We start from the raw sequence: 20,126 nt of genomic DNA on the forward strand, positions 1-20,126 counted from the left end.
AACAACTATTACGGTTGAGGGTACCATCACCTTCCCACTGCCCCAGGTTTACCATCTAGGTGCCATCCTCAAGTGCTCACTCTCACTCCCAACACCCAGTCTGTTGATTTTTAACTTTGTGAAGTGTGTCTCTCATACACACTCCCTTCACTTCTCTGACAATGGCAATCACCGTGGCGAAGGCTCTCATCACTCCAGGTTTAGACTACTGAAACGGCCTATTTGATTTTTGAAGTTGTACTTCTAGTATGTAGCATAGTTCCTGGTAAAATATACACTTGAAGGATCTTTGGTTTTCTCAAAATGGAGAACTTTTAGTGTGAGAACTCCTTCCACCCAGGTAGCTTGCAACTCTTTTACATTTGAGTAGATAAGTTCTAGGGGTTGCTTGTTACATTGCTAAGTTACTTAACTTGGCCAGGGTCACACAGCTAATCCAAGTCAGAGGAAGGACAGGAATACAGTCCTTCTTTTTCTGAGTCCAGCACCCCCTTCCACAATACTATACTTACTGTTTGCATAAAGAGAATTCAAGAACCCAGACTGTATTAAAGGTTAATCAGCTTATTCACTGAGTTGAAATCCCACAGGACACTCGGGAGTAACTGAACTCTTAGTAGCAGTAATGGAGTATGTGGGCATACAGCTAGAGCGGTATGGCCTAATGGAAATTTGATTTGAAGCTGAAAGAACAAGATTAGATTTGTAACATGAAGTTACTAGTCGTGTAAGCCTGTGAAAGGCGCTTCTCTCTGAATCACTATTTTCTCATGTATAAAATGTTGATAATAATAAGACTTGTATTCTCTATATCAAAGGATTGTTGTGAAAAAGAAAAAAAATTTAAACTTAAAGATAATACTAGATGTTGTGCAATATATCTTTAAAAGAAGACCAAAGAAATCTGAAAGACCATCTTACAGAGCAACATCTGCTTTTATAGCTGTCAAGAGCAATATTTCACTAACATCTATAAATGTAACCCCAACCCTAGAGTGACCCTTAGCTTTTAGGGAATAGGGCCCTCCCAATGTTATGTGTACTCATAGCTACTGGTGATGTTGGAAACATTTCACAAAAGAGGCACTGAAAAATATCTCGGGACAACACTGTAATTACAAAGTTGAAGGCACATCCTTGGCAGAAATATGTTCAATTACATGCATATGGAAAAAAAATAGAGCAAATGAACCACACAACAATATGAGAGATAGGCATTGCACAACACTGTCCAATGAAGGATTGAAGAGTAAACAAATCACAAATATTTTTCGCCTATAATGACAAAATACAGTAAAATAAATATTAAGAAAAATAATCAATCTAATACAACCTATTAAATGACAAGTAATTAAAAATGATTTCCCATAACAACTTTAAACCCTTTGATTGCAAGCTGTTTCATCACAAAAAGTGTACAGAAAAAAGTTTACACATGTATACTACTAGAAACATTTCATCTAGTGCTATTTCAACCATTCTGTACATGTGAACTGAAGAACTTTACGAAATAAAATCATTTGTTCACAAAGCAGCATGTTTAACTTCCTAAGATGTTTACACTAAATCACAATACACATCATTTGGGATGGGAGGTGAGGAAGACAGTCTTGTTTTCACAACAGATAGCCACACTTCCTCGGTCTGTTCTACAACACTAAACACATTAGGTGGATTGTAGGCCTCTAATTCCCAAGGCCTCTCAAGCCATTTCAGACAAGAAGCACCTCATATTCCAGTCTACAAAAGGGCACTTGTTATCCTCAGACTCTAAATGCTCAGTCTGTTGAATGGATGCAGGAAATAGAACAAATAAAGAATTTCAAGTATCAGAAACAAATAGAAATCCATTTGAATTTTGAATACATATATATATATACACATATATATTTGTTCTTACAACTCTTGCTATAAAATGTAAGCAATATTTTTGTTTCCCTCCACAACCCAATCTGAAGCCAATGGACCCTTGACTTGCAGAAGAGACCTATGGAAGAGAACCAAAATGTGGCTGCAGGTGTAAAGCAAGACAGTCCTGAACAAAAAGTTTTCTGTTCCCATAATAAAGTCATGCTTCTGAAATTATGACAATTACCCTTTCCTAGGACAGCAAATGTGGCCACCAACTTAGAGTGCAGCCATTGGTGCCAAAAGAATTTCATAAAGGTAGCATTGGAAATAATAACTGGCTATGACCAAATCCCTTCAGGAAAGAGATTGCTTCCTTTGAAAAATTTTGATTCTGGAGTGCGTAAGAATGAATATTTTGTATTTGCCACCTTTTCTGCTTCTCCCTAGAAGCAATCTCTGGAAATAAAGGATGGCAGAAAAACCTACCGAAATTAGGGAAAAAAACTTTACAACTAAACCTGGATGTATGAAAGATGACATCAGGAAGAGGCTACAATAAGAGTTGAGAAACACAAACTCATTAATCTTTCCCTAAAATGAATTTGCCTTTCTAGACTAACAGAACCTTCATAGAAAGTTTCAGCTATGTCTGTCTTTTGATCAGAAGATACAAATTAGACTTCCTCTGAATCCAGAAAGATACCATTAAATGATATATGAGAGATCTTGTTTTGTGTGGGGAAAGGGAGAGGGAATGAGAACGAATGATATTTCCCCTTTAAGCTGTTCTACTAGGTTGCCTGAGCAATATGATCTCCCTCATGATATTTAAATAATGAGATCAGAAAACCAAGCATTTGTTCAGGAATCTTCTAATGGGTAGTCTCTACAAAGACAGGATCCTGCAAATAACAGACACATAAGTAGTTATACCAGTGGAAACCTTGGGCCCCACTTCCTCTTTCCCAACCATGTAACAGAGGAACTACTAAGTCCACATGGCAGAGAAAACAAACCTTTAATTCTACTAGTTGCATTAAACTATTGGGTAGAAACATCTCAAACTAGAGGGAAAGAGTATACAGTTTGTTAATATGTATAACTCTAGATAATGACTAATTTCTACATTTTAATTCATAGAAAAAATGATTTTTTAAAACAAAACCAATTTTACGCTATCAGCATTCATTTAAAATAACTTGGAAAGGTTATCTAAAGTACTAAAAGATATTTAATAATCTATCAAATGATAAATACTAATATATACTAAGAACTAGAATACTTTTCCCTAAAAACCTCAAGGTATAGGAATGATATATATATATATATATATACATATATATATATATATATACATACATATATATTTTTAAATAAGGTAGTGTTAATCTGTGGGAAAATTCAGTGAAGACAAGGCTAAAATAGATGCTGGTAATAGTGATTTTACTGAGAGTGGCTCCTTGGAACTGATCTCAGTATGATCCATGAATCACATTTGTACAGGGCTAAGTTAAAATTGAAGTCAGAACTAACTTAAATCTTTGGAAAAATTGAAGTGTGGGAGTGTGGCGAGACAAAAAACCTTCAACGTCCTTTTGGTTCCTTCACCCCAGAGGGCCAGGAAGCAAGAGCAAGAGAGAACTAGTTAAGGAAAAAAATAGGCCATCAGTTCTATTAACCCAACCCGAGCAAACCTGATCCAATCCAACCTAGTCCATTTCACATGAGAAAGAGAAAAGCTCTATCTCACCAAGAGCTAGGTGCTAACAGCTCAGAAGGTAAAGATTCTTGGAGAAAAGTTGCAATAAGGCACAAATAGTGTCACATGAATGGCTTCAAAGTGCTTTTCTTCCTCTCTCCTATTTGATTTCCCAAGTCTTGTGTTTAGCTGTGAGTCACTATTTATGCCACTGCAGGAAGGCAAGTTATACAACCAACAAAGCAACTTTCAGCCACATCCCTTCAGTGCCCATCTCCTGAAAGATGTATTCTTCCTAAGCTGTTAATTGGGGCTGGGTTTTTTTTTTTTTGGGGGGGGGGAGAGGGGTCTCATCAAATTCCCAAATCATCTGACCAGTGAATTAACAGCAATACTTGGAGGCTTATGTGAATCTCCATTGCTGCCCTACTTTCTCAGGTTAAAAAAAAATACTGAACATCATTGAAACCAGACACAAATAGCTTGAAAGTTGATATGCTAAAAAAAAAAAAAAAAATACTTCTCTCACAAGACAAACATCTCCTTCTCCAAATGTCTTAGAACACAAGACCAACTCCAAATTCTAGCAACACGAATTTTGACAAAACAGATTACATCCATGAGGTCTGGCCAGAAGCAGTGGCTGGGCTTTTTCACAATGAGGTGTCATCATCATCCCGGAAATCTCCAACCAGCAGTGAGTGTTTGTCTGGTTCACTCAGAACAATGCTGTTCAGGGAACGCTTATCTGAGAGCAGGGAGTTAATTGATGCTCTGCTGTAATTGATTAACTGGTCCAGCAAACCTAGCTTGGGAGAGTCTCTGGAGATGTCATCAAGGCCGATGTGAACGCTCACTTCTGAAGGACTCTTCCGGCCTACCTGGTAGTGAGGTCGCAGTTCACACTTCTCATAAGTAGGTTTCTTATAACTAGAAACACAGAAAGGCACAACTTAGTTGAAAATACTGGAATAAATAAATGTAGAAGGAAGAAATGTCACAGCAATATACAGCTGAGCCACGTACAGACTTATATAGTAATAAAAAGTGTATGCTGTGGGTAGTCACAGGTATCTTCGGATGGTTCATTTTTTAACTTTAGAGGAACAGTTCAGAACTTGTTTCTATGCTTCCATTAAAATGGCAGGGAAAGGAAGGACAAAACTGTTGCCATACTGCCAGTCACTGACACAGTTTATCTCCTGAGTACCTGGAGGTGAATATCTGTTACATCTGGACATGTGGTTAGAAGATTCAATAGTTGCAGCCTTCCAGAGAAGGTGCAGTCAGGCCAGCCTGTTCCAAGTGCCAGCCCTATTAAACTGTATCATTCTCACCGTACTTTAAAAAGAAGCTTTTATCGTTTGCATGAGGCACTTCCCTTCTGGATCCTCAGCATCTGGGATCCACAATTTACAAATTTCAGGCTACCAAGGTAGATGCTCTGCTCAACTAATGTGGCACTAAAAGTCCCAGCTCTTTTTTCCACAAGTTTCTTATTTTTGGCAAAGTAGATATGATAGAAAGATATTGTAAACAAGACAAAAAAGAAACTGAGATGCACTCTTAGAGGAACGTCTCTTGGAAGTCACCGCAAGGGATGGAGCTTAGAAAATTCAAAGCTGATGGTAGGAAGCTTGCCATTACAATAGAAAATTCTACTTCCTATGAATTTTAGTCCTGAGAAGGAAGAGCTTGCCCCCTCCCCCTGCCTCAGTGCCAGTGATTGCTATATATTAGCTACCTGCAGGGACAATTATGGGCTCCCTTTTAATACCAAGGATAAGAACTTAAGGTTTCAGTTTCAAAACCTAGTAATACAGCCTAGTAATTATGGTTTTAAGGCAGAAATTCATACACTTGTTAATAACTGTATTTTAATAACTGCATTTCAATATAACTTATTTCCTTTGTAATCTTGTATATTATATTATATTTGTTTGAAAATATTGCTCTGAGAAGCAGCCCATAGGCTTCATCTGACTTCCAAAGGGGCTTATGACATACAACACGGTTTAGGGAAAACATGTTTGGTCACACCGCCACACTTACAGTTTGAGCAACAATGAAGAAAGCACCACCGAAACTGATGAGGCAGCCATGGCAGCTGATCCCATCCAGGGTTGCAAAACCAAACCAATGGGCAGGAAGACGCCTAGAAAGCAAACATGGCCTTGAGTCAGGGCTCTGAGATTATGGCATTTCTTAGAGCTGCTAAGATGTTTCCAACAAGCAAAGTGACTTGTCTCTCTCTTCACAGGATAGTTAAGAGTTGTCCCTCAGCTCTCTATATGGGACTACATTAACCTCAGCTGCTTCTAGTTGCCTCTAATATACTTCTCTTGCTTCCCCAAGAGTATAAGCAGAGACATTTGTTATATGTTTGCCCCAGCAGAACCTAGTATAATGCTTCACTTATGGTAGATAATATAGCCAAGAATTGTTGTTGGAAATAGTACAATTTAAAAGAAACACTATGAAGGACAATTTAATGGTTTCCAAAGTGTTCAACCAAATGAGTAAAATTCTCCTAAACTGTAGCATCAAGGAAGAGGAGAAATGACACATGCAGTCACCTCCTAATACTCGATTACTATTAGGATTTAGGATCATAGCTTGGTCTTATACTGGAGGGAGGAAGATATTCTCTGGCATTCCATCACTAATTTAGAACTCCCTTCTGTTGAGTGTTGCCATTTTGACTGGACTTAGTAGAACTCCTTAGGCTAAAGTTCAAAGCTTCCTAGGAGACCTCACCTTGGAATGTCTCCAACTTCACATCTTGGTACTGCAACAGTCCTCCTGTGCTTAGCTAATCTGCCACAAATTTGCTAGTTTTGACATCGATAACCTTCATGCTATTCCCCTAACTAGATATTTTTGCCTCCTATAGTCCAAGTCCCTTTAACATATTTATTGAGTTTCAACTATGTGTTCAACATGTCAAGTGAGGGAGAGAGGTGGTATAATAGAAATGTGAAGGCAGTTTCTGATCTCAGTAGACATTTACTAAGCACCTACTATGTACTGGACACTGAGTTAAGCTCTCAAAGAGCTTATACTCTAGTGAGAAAATGAAAAACAAATTCCTTATCTCCCTCAATCCTTGAATCAAAGCTCACCTTCTCCAGGAAGTTTTTTTTTCCTAATTAATCCCATTTAGAGATTACATCCCTAATATATTCTAGTTTTTGTACTTGTTGGATGAACTGATCTGTAACTGATTGCATGTACTTGTTTATTTTCATTTTTAATTTCCAAATAGAGAATGTGAAGTCACAGACAATCTTCTATATGATCTACCTGCTTCCTCAGAAGGTACACAGTAGGCATTCAAATGCTTATTAATAAGTTCTATTTCACTGCTCTTGGGCTTTCTTATTTTTGTGTCTTATAGCTATCTGGTTTCCCTTTGGAAGCAATTTGTCTAAAGGGAAGGAGCCCCAAATGTTCTTCGTTCCTAAAATGGTAAAGCAGATCAATTTTTTGCTGGAAATGATTGGTTTTGTTGAATAATCTACCACATCCGAAAGTCAACCAATAACCATATCCTGAAAATCATTCTAGAAATCTAAACTCCATTCCCTGAGAAAAACTGGAATGACTTCTGAGGAATAAAAACAGTAGTTGTTGATTGTTTCATACCAGCAGCTATTGGGATTCCAAGTAGATTATAAATCAGAGCGAAGACAAAATTTATTCGAATTCTTTTGACAGTCTTCCTCGATAAGTCAATACTTGCTACCACATCCAGAAGATCATTCTGAAAATAAAAGCATTTGGTACATGAAGAAGAGCATCAAGCTTTACTTATAACTGTCAAGTTTGGTTTCCACACAAATGGAAAACGATGACTCCCTCATGATAAGATCATTTATTACAAATTTAACAGTCAGCTTTAGAAATGCAAACTAGGTTGCTAGAAAATTTTCTGAAACTTTAGAAAAATTTCCCAAAATTTCCTTAGGTTTATGCCTTGTTATGTAGGTCCTATCCCATTACAACAGCAAGTTTCAGATACTTTTGTTTTGGAATAGTGGATTTTTTTCAGAAGTAAACCTTTGCAATTTGTAGGATATGAAGATGAAACAAAATAAAACATTTCACCAAAAATGGGCAAAAGGAGGTTAAAGACAGGAAATTTTTACTGCAAGGTTTTTATGGCAGCAAAAAAACCCAAAATAAAATAGTTACTTATCAAATGGAGAGTGACTGAACAAGCTATAGTACATGAGTATAATACAATATTTTGCTATAAGATACAATGAAGAGCTCAGAGCAATGTAATAAGACATGGATGAACTGTTCCAGCTTCAAGTATACAGAATCAGGACAATAATATATATAGTGATTACCATAATAGACAAGACAACATTAAAAGATAGTTGAACTCTGATGAATTGTACTAAACAATCTTAGTCTTGGGAAATTTATGATTCAACATACAAGTTCCTCCTCTGAGCAGAAAGTTGGGAGACTACAGAGGAGGAATGTGGTATACATTGTCAGGTGGCCGATAAACAATTATTTAAGTGAATACTACCTGCCAGGCACTGTGCTAGGTACTGGGGATACCCTCCCCCAAAAAAAGCATAGGGCAATTCCTGCTGTCAAGGAGTTCCCAGTCTAATGGAGGAAACATCCAAACAAGCACTGTCAGAATCTACATACACAAGAAAAAAAAATCTATACATACATATGATAAATTGGAGATAATCAACAAAGGAAAGAGATGAGATGAGGGTTAAGAGAGATCAGTAAAGAGTTCTCATAGAAGGTGGGATTTGAGTTGGGACTTGAAGGAAGCCAGGGAAGCCAGGAGGCAAAGCTGAGGAAGGGGAGCATTTCAAGGGTGGTGAGAGACAGCCATGGAAAATCCCAGAGTTGGGAGATGGAACAGCAGGAAGGCAAGTCTCACTGGATTGTAGTATATGGAAGGGAGCAAAGTTGTAACAAGGCTGGAAAAGTAGGAGAAAGCCACATAGTGAACAGCTTTGAATGCCAAAAAGAGACTCTGATATTTGACACTGGAGGTGACAAAGAGCCACTGGAGTTTATTGAATAGGAATGTGATATGGTCAGATCTGAACTTGAGAAAAATTCATTTGACAATGGAGTAGAAGACATTGTCACATCTGGTTGCTGTGTCTACCAGTTTTGCTTAAATGTTTTTCCTGGTTTCAAAAGAGGGTTTGATAAGGTGGGGTAACAACTATGGTATGAATAAAAAGGCATCAACAAAACTTTAAAAAATATATTTAAAAGAGAGATGAGCAAGTGACAAGAAATCTTCCTTGTCTATCGTATTTCCCCTACAGATCTATCACCCAATATGCTCAACTGAAGTTTATGTTGACAATTAACAGGAACAAATGTTGGACTATAGATGTGCTATAACCGCCAAACATGGAAGCTTCCTGAACTCCTGATATGTTTGTAGGAAGGAGCAAGGTACTTTACCTTCTACCTAATTCACTTTTTTATTTAAATTAGAGAAATGTAGGATAATAATTAGTAAGCTCGTCCCCAAACCCTGACCCTGAAATGCTCATGCTCATGGCTGGGCAGCACAAAAGTACAATAATGATATAATAATACCAATAACAAAAATAGCACCTGACATTCGTGTAGTGCTTTAAGGTTTGCAAAGCACTTGACAATATGCTATTTCATTTAACAAAATCATTAGGAAGATAGTATTATTTTTATCCCAGTTTTAAAGATAAGGAAACTGAGATTCAGGGAGGTCCTGTGACTTGATTAGAGTTTCCTAGCTACCTCAGCATCTGTGATGGGATCCAAATTCAGGCTCTCCTGACCCCAAGCCCAGCATGGGATCAAGTACATGGAGCTGTTGCAATAGGGAAGTAGCTGGATTTCTCAACATCTTTGCTGAGGCAGCTACTAATTTGATGAGTTGGCTTTCCACAAAGGACCAGCCACATGACTTACCCTTATCAGAACCACATCAGCAGCTTCAATGGCTACATCTGTGCCAGTGCCAATAGCAATTCCAACATTTGCCATAGCAAGTGCTGGGGAGTCATTGATCCCATCTCCTACCATTGCGACACGCTTCCCTTCCTCTTGCAGTTGCTTCACCTTAGCAACCTTATGGGAAGGAAGGACTTCAGCAAAAACTTTTTTAATGCCCACCTAGGGAAAGAAAAAAAAAAACCAAAAACAATTCAATTCAAGATCTGCTTCTTTAATTCAATTTAATGCAATGTCTCTAGTTCAGGATTCAAGGATAACTCAAGATAGAGAGGACCAATTAAGTAGTTTAGACAATAAATGCCCTCAGAGATTTAGAAAAAGGAGGGATCCATGTGAGCCAGAGTGTTTGTGTGTATGTTCACAGAGAAAGAAGAGCTTAAAAAAGGCACTGCAGAGGGAGGAGAGAATAATCTGGAGAGGTAAAAAACACAAAAAGAGAGGAGAAGCTACTCCTGAGAAGAGGGAAAAGCCCCAGAAAAACACAAGAGGTAGAAATGATTCCAGTACTTTATGGAAGATACTTAGGATAAGACAGTCTTATTTCATCATCACAAAACCCTTGAGAAATCAGCACTATTTTTAGCCTCTTTTTTTTTTTTTTTTTTTTTTTGGTGGGTTCAGTCACTTTTTAGTTGTGTTCAACTCTCCGCGTGGGGTTTTCTTGTCAAAGGTAGTGGAGTGGTTTATTTCTCCTTCAGCTCATTTTGCAGATGAAGAACTGAGGCAAACAAGATTAAGTGACTTGCCCAGGTTCACACAGCTAGCAATTGTCTGAGGCCAGATTTGAACTCAGGAAGAAGCGTCTTCCTAACTCCAGGTCCTACAATCTGTTCACTACACCGCCTAGCTACCCCATTTTATTTTATTTTATTTTATTTATTCCATTTTTTTCCTCCCACCACAAACACTTAAACCTCAAAGAACTCCATTATGGTCTAAACACTGGGGGTTCCATGGGTTGTGGTTCCAATCTTATCAAACACCACTACCTTTACCTGCAAAAGTCATGACATTTCTTGATACTCCTTAACATCATTAATTTTGTAATGCTGAGAAGGAGAGTTCCATTGATTTATGTTGTTCTAAGAACTGTTCCACAACTGCTAAGATATTAGCCTATTCTGTAGGTTTCTCTCCCTTTGGCTAGGGAGGACACCAGAAGCAGCTCATGCTGCTTGGTAACTATAGGACTAATAGCTAATAGGGAATAAAAAAGGGGGAGATACAGGTGAAGATCCACTTTCTTGTTTGTGGTCCCCTTCCCCTTTCCCTCCCTGAAACGAAGTCACGTGCAACTCACCTGGGAGGCAATAGACCTAGCAGTTTTACTGTTGTCTCCAGTCATCAAAACGACTTCTAAGCCCATCGATTTCAGCGTGTGGACAGCCAGCTCTGCTTCAGGTTTCACTGTGTCAGCAATGGCTAGCAGCCCACACAACACACCTAATACAGTGGCCGAGGACAAAATACACTTGGCTTACTTAGAGCATAACCAACACAAAGCAATGCTCTGCCTACCGTCTACAAACCCACAGAAACCAATGAATTCTAACCAAATGATGCCCCTCTTGATCAGGGCATAATAAGTCAAATGACTCTGGGTCACATAATGAAGTCTAGAATGCAAAGCTAACAATCAACCTCCATTTTTGCTTATGAAAATGTTGCTAAGAATGAAGGCAGGGCTTAGTGAAGAGGGTGGGGGAAAAGGGAATGAGGAAGGACACAGAGATGGGTAATAAAAGGGCATCTCCTTTTCCTCAAACAGGCATTTGCTAATAGACTTAAACATGTCAGTTAATTTAAAGATCCACATAAAGGACATTTCACATTAGAAGATTATTGCAACTGCTAAGATGAACTGCTTAGGGGTCCATTTAAAAAGAGAAGGTGAAGTAGTATAATACAGTTTCATCCCAGAACTAACATGATTATAATAAAATATTGCCTTCCATCTCACTGTGAATGGCCAGAATAAATCTAAATATACCAATGTTTTGTTTCTATTCTATTAGATATTACCACTAAATGTAGGACACAGAAGTACAGAACGGTCCAGGCAAAAGCAAATGAAAGAGAATTTAATTAATGTGAAATGTATTACCTTTTACCAGAACAACTGAATTATCACTAAATGGAAATGTGGCTTTTTTTCTTTGCATTTAAAAGTTAGCTGGGACAAACTTATTGCTGAATACTTTTCCAAGGAAGGGTTCAGAAATATACACAGAGCAACTTAAGTAACCTTTAAATTATATCTGGTATTTCTGCATCAGAACACTAAGTTTCAGAGCAAAGCTGTAGAAAACTTTTACCATCAATGGCTACTAGCACAGCTGTCCGGCCTTTCCTCTCATGCTCAATCATTGCACTATCCACGTCGTTATTAATTACAAGACCATTTCTGTTCATCCATTCACGGTTCCCAATGAGAACTGTGTACTTCGAAGTACCTGAAGGAAGAAAGCAAATTTTTTTTTTTAATCTAATCTTCTGCTATTATTGCATGGCATTCTGATTATTTTTTGTTATGTTTTAAGAAAAAGCATATATGAAGCAAAAAAGGAATGTTCTATTTTGGGATCATAAGTATAATAAATATAATTTATATGTAAACATTTAACATGTATGCAAATGAGTCAAAATACTTAAGAGAATTATTGGTGAGTCTATGCAATATATCAGATAATTTAGGTCTAGCATATGGCTGAGCCAGACTTCATTATAAGACAGTACATTGGCAATTTGGGAAAATAAGCTACAGATAATTTGATTTGTGTTTCTAATCTTAAAAGGTTGCATAGTTTGCTACTTGCCCTCAAATGGTCTACAACTGGTACTAAAATCTATAACTTACTGAGTGAATGGGCGTCAATAATCAAGGAAGAATGACCTGGCTGTCCATCATTTGCATCAAGTTCCATCAAGGATGAATTTTTAAGATTATTTTCCTCGACTTGCCAGTCACTTTTATGGAGCAGGGCTTCAATGTTGGTTACTTTACAGCTAATGCCACAGCCTGGGACAACTTGGAAATCGGTGCAGGTACCCAAGGTTTCAGTGTCCAGTTCCTAACCGGAAAAATATAAAGGATGTTTCCCTTTTGTAATGTCACAAGATCCTCATTTAGCCAGAACCAGTGTAACTACTATAGTTTAACTTGTATTTAATTATAAAATATCAGAAGCAAATTGCAAAGGATTCAGGAAAGCTCCTGATGTTAATTGCTGCTGATGGGACATGAAATTCTTTTCAAGAATGCAAGAACTAGGAGTTAAATCTCTCCTCCCATGTCATATGAGGAGTCAATGGAAAAAATGACAGTGGACTTTGGAATTACTTCTTCTCAATCTCATTAATAATTAATAATCCTTAATTATTTCTGGTTCCATTTTCAATGAAGCTCAGAGGAGAAGAAACAACAATGCCTCATTTATTTATCTCCCCTGATAAGTTTCTAAAGAGTACGGATTTTTCCATTTTTTCTCTTTGTCTCTCCACTACCTAATACACAGTACCTGACACACAGGAGGTGCTCAATAAATGTTTCTTGATTGACTAAAAACAAATAGAAACAAATCAGTTAGAGCACTCTCTATAATATGGTGCTGTGGTCATTAATGACTCCAAGATTTCTTTCATTCATTCATTCAAATATTTCAGTGTTTTACTATGTGCATGGGGTTACGCTTGGTACATAAGATGGAGTCTTGACCTCAGAGAGCTCACGGGCTGTTAACAATCTTTACTGTTCCTAGGCTTTCAGGATCTCTGTCTCGACTACATATTTTGGTTATAAAGAATCTGGCTGGTCATAGTTGAAGAGTAAGGAGAAATAAAATGAAAAGAAAACAAATCAAGAAATGTGCACACAAAGAGCAGAAATAAGCCTTAAGTATGACTTGCTACCTCATCTGTTTCTGTCAGCTCATACAAATAATACACATTCAGAACCAAACGCTTCCAAAGTCATCCTACTTCATATATTGGTCTTCCTTTGCAAAGCCACTATATAAAGATCATTATATTAGAAAAACAAGGAAAATCTCATACCTGTCTGCAGTATTTGGTCACTGCTGCTCCCAGTGGGTGCTCACTGTTACTTTCAGCAGTTCCCACAATAGCCAGGATCTTACTGCGTGATATTTTGCTATTTTCCACTAAAACTTTCAGTTGATTCACTACTGGGGTTCCGTGGGTTATGGTTCCAGTCTTATCAAACACCACTACCTTTACCTGCAAAAGTCAGATGACATTCCTTACCTCATCAATTTTTTAATGTTGAGAAGGAGAGTTCCATTTTTGGCAAAAACACTGTCTTCTTATGTGTTTTTTAAAATGGCCTCCCTTCTATTACTTTTGGGAGAATGGGAAGGTAGGAGGAACTGAGAAGGAGGAAGAGAGACAGAGATACAATAAGTCAACTCTACTCCTCCCCCACTGCACTGTATATACCAGACTGTATAATTATATTAATGAATGTACACGTGTGCTAAACTAGAACTAACTTGGCTCCTACAAACCCCAGGGTGTCCACGTGTAGAATTCATGAACTTGGGCAAGAAAAAAAGGGATGTCGCTGATTTAACATAATTGATTTCCTTTGTAACTCTGCACATTTGACTTTATATATTTAAAAATATGGCTCTGAGAAGGGACCCAGAGGCTTCTCAAGAAAGCCCAAAGGTTTAGATCATAACAAAGGTAAAAAAGCCCTGCTCTAGACTTTGCTAAGAAGGGCAGACTGGCATTGAGTAAACAAAAGCTTGGTAAATAGAGATGGAGAACCAGGAACCAGCTTCACAGGCAACCAAAGAGCTCCATGGAACCTCAAATTAGAAGCTAGAAAAGAAATGGTGCTCAGGCAGCCCAGGGTAAAGGGGGAACAGAAGACAACTGCAACTAGAAAGAAGGCACTCCAATAGCAAAGAGTATGACTGAGTGGCTTGACCACTGTTCCGACTTTGTCCTAAGCAAGGCAAGATCTCCCAAATGTGCTTCGAGCTGCCCACCTGTACAGAGTTTATATACAGATAGAGTTTATTCCCTCAGAATATCCTCACACTGGCAAGAATGTAGTTTTTCTATGATCAAAAACACAAGTTGAGATTGTGTTATAGATGGTTTAACTTTAAGGAGAGGAACAACAGGAGATAACAGTCCTTTACACTTAGAAAGCACTTCCATTTTATCTGTGCACTCTTCCTAAAAGAGTCCTGTAAGGCAAGGAGAGCCAATATGATGATGATCCTCATCTTCTTGTAAGAGGAAATGGAGGCTCACAGAAAGGAGAAGCCCAGGAAAGAAGCTCAAACCAAGTCCCACGTGGCAGTGAGCCTCCTGTGCAGATGATAGTATGATATTCTCGCCCATGCACAAGCCAGCTGGACATGCCTGCTTCTCACTTACCTTGTGGGCCATTTCAAGGGGTTCTCCACCTTTGATCAAGATGCCATTCTGAGCTCCTACCCCAGTGCCCACCATAACAGCAGTGGGAGTGGCTAAGCCCAGAGAACAGGGGCAGGCTATACACAACACAGTGATAGAGGCTTGGAAAGCAAATCGAATTATCACTTCAGTCCGGGAGATGCTCTTGTTGTAGCCCTGGCAAGGAAAGAAGGCCTTTTGGATTATTTCATTGTATAATACTGAATACGACAATGGGAAGGAACTTTGCTTGGACACTACAATTCCACCTATAATTTGGTTTCTATGCTTGATCACAAATACATAATTTTTTCATTATAAGAGAAAAATCCAGAAAGAAACTTTTTTTTTTCATTTTTGATTATAAATAAATAAAATTCAACTATTAGCCTAGCCATGATTCTATATTCAGAACTGCATTCTTACTATTGCTAAAGATGGAAAACTCCATGCTAAGGGCCAAAGAGAGCTTAATTCAATGCAATTTCATGTGCAACAGAGACAAACAATATTTTTGAGCTTTCCATGGGAACCTACAAATGAACTCTATCCTATAAGACAACATGCCATAGTCAAACGAACAATGGATTTGAAATTAAAAGAAGAGAGAGCTGTGTCATGGAAAGCATGGTAGATTTGAATCAGAGGACCCAAGTTCAAATCCTCATTCTGCCACTTAAGCAACAGTGAGACCTTAGGCAGATCACTTCATTTCTGGTGGTCTCGATTGAGAGCAGAGACCACATCTTTGCCTTTTTTTGTGTGTTCCATCACTTAATACAGTGCGTGGCACATAGGAAAAGCTTAGGAAGTACTTGTTGACTGATTCACAGGTCAGATTAAACTACCTTTAATTTTCCTTTCAGCTCCAAATCTCTAATTCCAAGAATCCCTACAAATCCCTGCAGACTTAGTAATGGGAGCTGAGTTTTTCTCAGCACTCAGCGATCTCCAGGATGTGGCTAAACAAATGACTTTTGGGGAAAATCCTGCAAAGACACTCACCTTCCCTAAAATGCAACAGAAATTCCCTGATAAAGAAAGAGCCTTCAAAATATGCCCCCCAAATTTTCCAAATATGTACCTGACCAGCCTGAGTCATTTAAAGAAATCTTTCTTCTTTCTAGATTCCACAAAATCCCAGTAGCTTAAGACAAATATATAGCTTGCTCTTTCAATGCAGTCTGTTCAGGGATGTGGCAGTGATGCACCGAGGCCAATTCTCTCTGAACAGACGTCATAAAGTAAGAGTCTCTTGTCCTTTTACAGCCATAGGGCTTTCAATAAACACTTGCTGACACTGGCTTACTGGTAAGTTACAAGCTACAGAATCACAGAATTTGAGAGATGTAAGGGACTCAACAAACCATCTCCTCAAACTTTCCTTTTACACGGGACGGCAACTCAAGCCCTAAAGGAAAAGTGATTTTTCCAAGGTCACTTCACATTAAGAGTATAGCCAGATGCCGAAGTCAATGAGTTTTCTGGTTCACAGGCTACATACATCCTTTCTTCTACACTGCATTGAAGAAACAGTCATAGAACTAGATACTTTGGCAAGAATGAATAGCCCTTAAGATTTCATCTAGGAGCTTATCAAAGAAAAACATTAGAAGGGAAATAAAGATAAAATATTCAAAAATAAATCAATTATGTAAATTTTGAAGTATAATATAGCTTTTGGAGAAGTTAGAAATAAAAATTCCTAGACTAAGATGCCAAAAGAACATTACATACATATATGAATGCCTAACATGGCCTCCCTATCCTGGAACTCCTGACTTTCCCCCCTCCTCATACACATCTGAGGCATTCACAAAATATCAGTTTCTGTTAAAGCAATGTCCAACTTAAATTACTTACAAAAATATAGATAAGAAATGTTAAATTTTCTCCCAATTAAAAAAATAAAAAAGAAAGTTCTTACAAAACACTTACAGGAAAATAGGTTTCCACAACTTCAAAATTAATAAATCCAATCACGATCCAGACCAAGAGGGTAACCACAGAGATGATAACAATGAAAGGAACAAAATAGCCACTAAGTTTGTCTGCAAATTGCTGGATGGGAGCCTGAAAAAATGACAAGATGATTTGATTCTGAGTTTTTTCCTCTTTCCTCTTTTTCTTTTTTACTTTGAAGATAGCACATAATTGGCATTATGGAGAAACATCTTTTCTTGAGCCCCAAATTAACAATGAAACAAATTAGCAGTAACCAAATGGTCTCTCCTTGCCTTCCTAGGGCCTATTATGATGTTATGCCCATTTCCTGCCTTGACTTTTAACCAGAACACCTACAAAGGCATTTAAAAGTTATTACTCAGACTAGACCAAATCCATACCACATTTTTGAAGAATTTCTTAAGTAATACTAGCCTCACCATCCCAGCCCAAATCACCTTGGATGTCTGCGCTTCCTCCACAAGCTTGACAATTTGAGAGAGGGTTGTGTCTGCTCCAACGTGGGTTGCCCTGATGAGTAGGGACCCATTCTGGTTGATGGAGCCAGCAATCACTGAACTGCCTGGCTTCTTGGTTACAGGCATGGCTTCCCCTGGATAAGGAGATAAGAACAGTTCTGAAGGAGCAACCAGAAGCAACAGCCTGACAATTCTTACTTAGACTTCATTTCTGTGGTCAGGGTTTGTGACTTCATTGGTATAAAGAGCTTTTAGGGAAGAAACTCTGTTAGTGCAGGTATTAATACAACTTAGTCTGAGAAAACTGGGACAGTTAAAGGATCTGCTGAGGGCCACACAGCCAGTAAGTGTTGGGGACTTAAATCCAGAGCTTCCTTATTCTTAAGTCGGTTTTCTATCCATCTACTTTGCTGAGCAATGGAAATACTAATATCTATAAAAAAAAAAAAATGACAGTTCTTGCCTTCAAAGAATTTCCAAACTAAAGGTGCTTTAAAAAAAGTGGTGGAGACAGGTACAAATCCAGGAAGGAACTGGTGGAAATTCTAAGAAGTTCCAAAGTAGTGAAGTCAGGTTAGAAAAGGAAGATATTCTAAGTGGAAGTTCATGATTCCACCCTCCAATCAGAGGAACAGAAGGTAAGGATGGTAAATGTTTATTGACTATTGACAGTTTCCCTTGTATACTAATTTTAAAACTACATTTATTAGATACCTTCCAAATCCTTTGTAAACTAAAGAATGAAATACAAGAATCCTCTAAACAAGGGGTAGAAAGGAGCCTCATATATAACTTAGGTCTCCCTGAATTTGGGTCAAGTTATATAAAATCCCCAAAGCTATTCCATGTGTACTCTAATAGAGCCTTCAATGGAGGCATCCTTGCTTCCTGAACCTTGAATATCCTCTTTCTTCTCCTCTGCATTCCTTCAATGTTTTCTGACTGATAGAATGCTATTTCTCTCTTCTCCTTTTACCCCAGTGTCAACAAAAATTTGCCTACAACCTTGAGTGGCACTTTGTTCTTCATTCAGTATAAAATGAGAGATCAGTGATACCTGTTCATTTATTTTCCCATTATGGGTTATAAGATAATGGCAGGAATCTTATCCAGATTTCAGACTTTCTCTAGCACCAATGAACTGAACATAGTAGGTACTTAATAAACTCTGGATGCATAATAGAATGAACTGATCTTAAGGGGATTCTCTGGCCTGGGGATAACCCAGGGCCAGGCCAGGCTAGAATTATTGAGATTGCTGCATATTGGAAAGAAATCCCATCCCACTTTAGTCCCATACCACCCGTGGAACACTGCTAAAACTGCTAAAACACCAGGGATGGGTGACAAGGCTGAATGTACTTGCCCAATAAAATGCAACAGAGTCCATTAGGTTCTCTAACGGTCTTCTTCGGCCACCCGCTTCAAGATTCACAAGAACACAGACGAATCCCAAGCAAAGAATATTTTTATAACAAGCTTGGTGAAATTAGTTCTGTGAACTATTGTCCTAGTCCCATTATTCTCAGTGATCTTAAGGTACTCCATACCCACAAGCTTCTGGAAAAAGCACCCTCAACCAGCTCCCTACCAAACTACCTTCTATCTATTTTGTAGTTATTCCAGAAAGATTTGTAACTGTGACATGTCTCCTGCAGTAGAACATAAGTCCCTGTAGAGGAATTTTTTTTAGTCCTCATCTTTGGTGAGAACATTTAGAGTTGGGGCCTGGAATCAGGAACACCCAATTGGGGTCTGAGTGACTTTGGGCATGTCATATGAAAAAGCTTATTTAGTCTACCCAAATGGTTGATTTAAAAGAGCCAAGAGTTTCCCAAGCCCCTGAAAGGGCTTACCTGTGATAAGGGACTCATCTACCATCGAATGACCTTCAATAACTCTCCCGTCCACTGGGAATTTGCCCCCTGGAACTACTCGAACAATGTCTCCTCTTTGCACAAGTTCCACATCCACTTGTTCTTCACTGGAAAGGAATCAACATGGAAAATTCTCATGATACCATCCTCCTCCCCCTGTATCTCTCGCTTTATATAGGTTGCGCTACACACAGTTTGTTATAACATGGTCAGAGATGGAGCTGCAAAAGACAATTCCATAGACTCTTTTGCAGAAACTTCAAATTTGTTAAAGGAATTTTATAACATTATACAAATGAAGACAAAATTGAGAATTCCAGAGGAAGAATTATCAAATACCTTAAGAGGATGTTGTCTGAATCTAGAGTGACAATAGTTGCTTCTGTAGCTTGTAGTGAAATTAGCTTTGCAAGAGCCTCAGATGTTTTCCCCTTAAAAAAAGGAAAATATTATATAGTAACAATACTAAAAGAATAAAAGTAACATAGCACTGGAGATGGCAAGAGAGTTGTAGCAGCAAGTTAGTTTGGGGAACATAACTGGATCAAATTATAAAATTTTTTCATGACAATTTGGATGGTCACCCAGAACATGTTTTTGTCCCGTCATTTTTTTCTGCTAATAGAGGAAGCTGTAAAAAACAAATTTCTAGGGGCAGCTAGATGGTATAGTGAATAGAGCACTGATCCTGAAGATAGGAGGACCTGAGTTCAAATCTAGCCTCAGACACTTAACACTTACTAGCTGTGTGACCCTATGCAAGTCATTTTTTAACTTTATTTTTAATGCATATTGGTTTATAAATCATTTTGGGAGAGAAAAATCAGAACAAAAAGGAAAAAGCATGGGAGA

General features: G+C 38.2%; 1 protein-coding gene across 1 annotated transcript in view; it reads right to left on the bottom strand.

Moving 5' to 3' along the window:
* Nucleotides 1-1,094: 1,094 nt before the first annotated feature.
* Nucleotides 1,095-20,126, bottom strand: part of ATP7A (ATPase copper transporting alpha) — a 103,542-nt gene continuing 84,510 nt past the window's right edge. Inside the window, exons 11-23 of the mRNA XM_074277143.1 lie at nt 19,614-19,705; nt 19,254-19,381; nt 17,377-17,531; nt 16,913-17,047; nt 14,957-15,151; nt 13,601-13,783; nt 12,405-12,618; nt 11,863-12,000; nt 10,848-10,990; nt 9,503-9,706; nt 7,196-7,313; nt 5,603-5,705; nt 1,095-4,480 (exon numbers count right to left, since the gene is read on the bottom strand). Of these exons, the coding sequence (XP_074133244.1) occupies nt 4,204-4,480; nt 5,603-5,705; nt 7,196-7,313; nt 9,503-9,706; nt 10,848-10,990; nt 11,863-12,000; nt 12,405-12,618; nt 13,601-13,783; nt 14,957-15,151; nt 16,913-17,047; nt 17,377-17,531; nt 19,254-19,381; nt 19,614-19,705 (2,085 nt within the window). The 3' untranslated portion in view covers nt 1,095-4,203. The remainder of the gene's footprint in view (nt 4,481-5,602; nt 5,706-7,195; nt 7,314-9,502; nt 9,707-10,847; nt 10,991-11,862; nt 12,001-12,404; nt 12,619-13,600; nt 13,784-14,956; nt 15,152-16,912; nt 17,048-17,376; nt 17,532-19,253; nt 19,382-19,613; nt 19,706-20,126) is intronic.

This window comes from Sminthopsis crassicaudata, chromosome X (assembly GCF_048593235.1).
Source record: "Sminthopsis crassicaudata isolate SCR6 chromosome X, ASM4859323v1, whole genome shotgun sequence".
NCBI lineage: Eukaryota > Metazoa > Chordata > Mammalia > Dasyuromorphia > Dasyuridae > Sminthopsis > Sminthopsis crassicaudata.